This window comes from Musa acuminata, chromosome BXJ1-2 (genome assembly GCF_036884655.1).
Source record: "Musa acuminata AAA Group cultivar baxijiao chromosome BXJ1-2, Cavendish_Baxijiao_AAA, whole genome shotgun sequence".
NCBI lineage: Eukaryota > Viridiplantae > Streptophyta > Magnoliopsida > Zingiberales > Musaceae > Musa > Musa acuminata.
In genome coordinates, this window is record NC_088328.1 from 33,154,320 (window position 1) to 33,156,700 (window position 2,381).

A 2,381-nucleotide genomic window follows, 5' to 3' on the forward strand; every position below is an offset into this window, starting at 1 on the left:
TGTTGGTGCCGCACAGTGAAAGGCTGCTGACCTCCTCTGTCTGTCCGTGAGACTTAAGTTTGACCGTCGGAGAAAGGAAGACTCGACCATCAACGGTGATCATTCTTTTGAGATATCTGTATCTTGTCGTGCACTGCCATTCTTTATCCATCTTTCGAGGACTCGGGCCCTGAACCCTGCAGCTGGTTGGTCATCTTTATAGATACCACGGCATCGGTGATCTTATTATATCTTATGTTGCTGCCCCGGTGGTTAATTGTCCATATATTTGAACTCATAATTTCTTTAATCTCTTCGTGATGCATTGCCCCCCTTGCACTCATTTTAGATTATCTATAACAGTGTGGCTCTCAGTTCTTACCTTGTGGAATTGTACTTGTATTGACTGGGTAACGCATATTTGCCTAAAGGGTACAAGTAAATTATATGAATAATTTAATCGTGGACCAAAATGAGGATGGTAATCAGTAGCATCGAGGACGGTGGGAAGCACAAGAACAAGGGGACGAGAAGATGCTCGACAACAGCTTGAGCTAACATCAAGAATGCTACCAGTTCGAAGCACCACCGACTATAGGAAACCATAGCAGCAACGAGGAAGGAACAAGGGAAAGAGAGAGAGAGAGAGAGTCAACCCCCCCCCCCCCTGATCTCCTGAAAACCTACCATCTACATGATAATACAAGCATTAGCGTTCTCATCACTGAAAAGATGAGTGGCACAGAAGCCGTTGTCTACTTGACTGCTGAGATAGCGAGGGCTCGGGCAGTAGTTGTAGTAGCCAGTGTAGGAGGCGATCTGAGGGGACCTGAGGTGCATCATCTGAGGCTGCACGCATCTGCCGTCGTGCATCGCCATGCTGTGCCCTCTCGAGTTGTTCGCCATGGATGGTGGATGGTTCGGGTACCCCTGCTTGTTCACCAGCAATGCCGACTGGTATTGTGCCCCACCAGCATTTCGTGGCAAGCCTCCATTGCTCCCAACGAGACCCATCATCACATTATTCGCCTGCGTCATCCTTTGTCCCTTCCCTGCCTCAGGATTGCCACTCGCCACCTTCTTGTCGTTGGCTGCAGCATTGACGCCTTTTGGCTGTGACCCACTTGAGACGGTGTGCTCTGCCTCTCTGCTCTTCCATCCGCTGCTGCCATTTGTTGGCCTCGCGCTGGCTGGTGCATTGTTTGCCTGCCTCGTTAAACTGATTTGCATCATCTTATGATCGAGGATTTGCAGATCATCGTCGTCTTCTTCTTCGTCGTCATCAATATCATCATCATCATCATCATAGTCTTCCTCGTCGGAGCTGGACGAGGGAAGCTTGTTGTGCTGGTGTTTGAAGGCTTTGAGGCCTCGCAGGAGGCCTTGTTTGCCTCGCCCTTCGATCTTCGTGTTGGCTTCCTTCATGGGATTGGCAACTTGCTTCGGTGGTGGTGGTGGTGGTTTTTTTTTATGGATGGACTTCTGAATCGGGGTAAGCTTTTGAGACCAAAGCTCCGCACGCTTACCTGCTCTGACCAGCTTCCTGATGAGGGTTTCAGAGTCCACATTCCCAGAAACTGTGACCTTCTGTTCTTCTATATCTATGCTGACTGAGAAGACCCCTGAGTGAGATGCACAGAACAAGAGGTGCATGATGAACATCAAGTTTCTAGTCACATCAGGAGTTGTATCTGCTGTCCATGGAGGATATGATGAACGTTAGATCAATTACCTTCAATTCTATGGAGGAGCTTCGTAACTTTGTGCTTACAGCCATCACAATGTATGTTCACCTTCAGGACGTGGGTCTGCAAGAACCAACCAAACAGTTTCGCTTCACTAACTCCTCTTCTCGCAAGATACAAACGAAACAGAGAGGAGGAGAGGTACCTGGATCTTGAGGAGCTTGAAGTCTTCGCCCTTGACCATTTCAGCCGCAATTCCTTCCTGCTGTCTGGGAGATCACAAAGGAACAGGACGCAGTTCCTTGTCTGCAGGGAGAGAAGCTAAGCCTCGGCATGCAAGACTCGTCTCCTCCACCATCCCCTGCACTTCCCTCTATATACCTCGGGGCACCCAACAGGACACCACTTCTTTTGTCCACTGCTCGCACTACGATTGATACAAACACGCACTCTCCCTTTTCTTTTCCTTTTTTTTTCTCTTTTTCTTTTTCTTTTTTTTGCTTTGATAGAATAGAGTATGTATGATCTTTTCTTTAGGTCCGTCTGAGAACATCGTCCAATGTTGTGTGTGCGTTGGGATCCTCCCCGTGCGTAGATTTGGCGTCTGGAGAGCCATCCAATGGCTGAGACAAAGCAGCTAAGCGCTGAGGGGAGGAGACGAAGAAAGGAGATCGAGGAGAGAAGCCATGAAGCAGCGACCTGACCTGACATCTGCAT

General features: G+C 48.8%; 1 protein-coding gene across 1 annotated transcript; it reads right to left on the reverse strand.

The window, feature by feature from the left end:
• Positions 1–514: 514 nt before the first annotated feature.
• On the reverse strand, positions 515–2,008 carry LOC135611082 (heavy metal-associated isoprenylated plant protein 37-like). Its single transcript, XM_065106384.1, has 3 exons — positions 1,870–2,008; positions 1,712–1,787; positions 515–1,601 (listed from the first exon to the last, which is right to left on the reverse strand). Exons 1-3 carry the CDS (start codon positions 1,906–1,908, stop codon positions 670–672), a joined length of 1,047 nt encoding a protein of 348 aa, XP_064962456.1. The 5' UTR covers positions 1,909–2,008; the 3' UTR covers positions 515–669.
• Between the last annotated feature and the right edge of the window lie 373 nt (positions 2,009–2,381).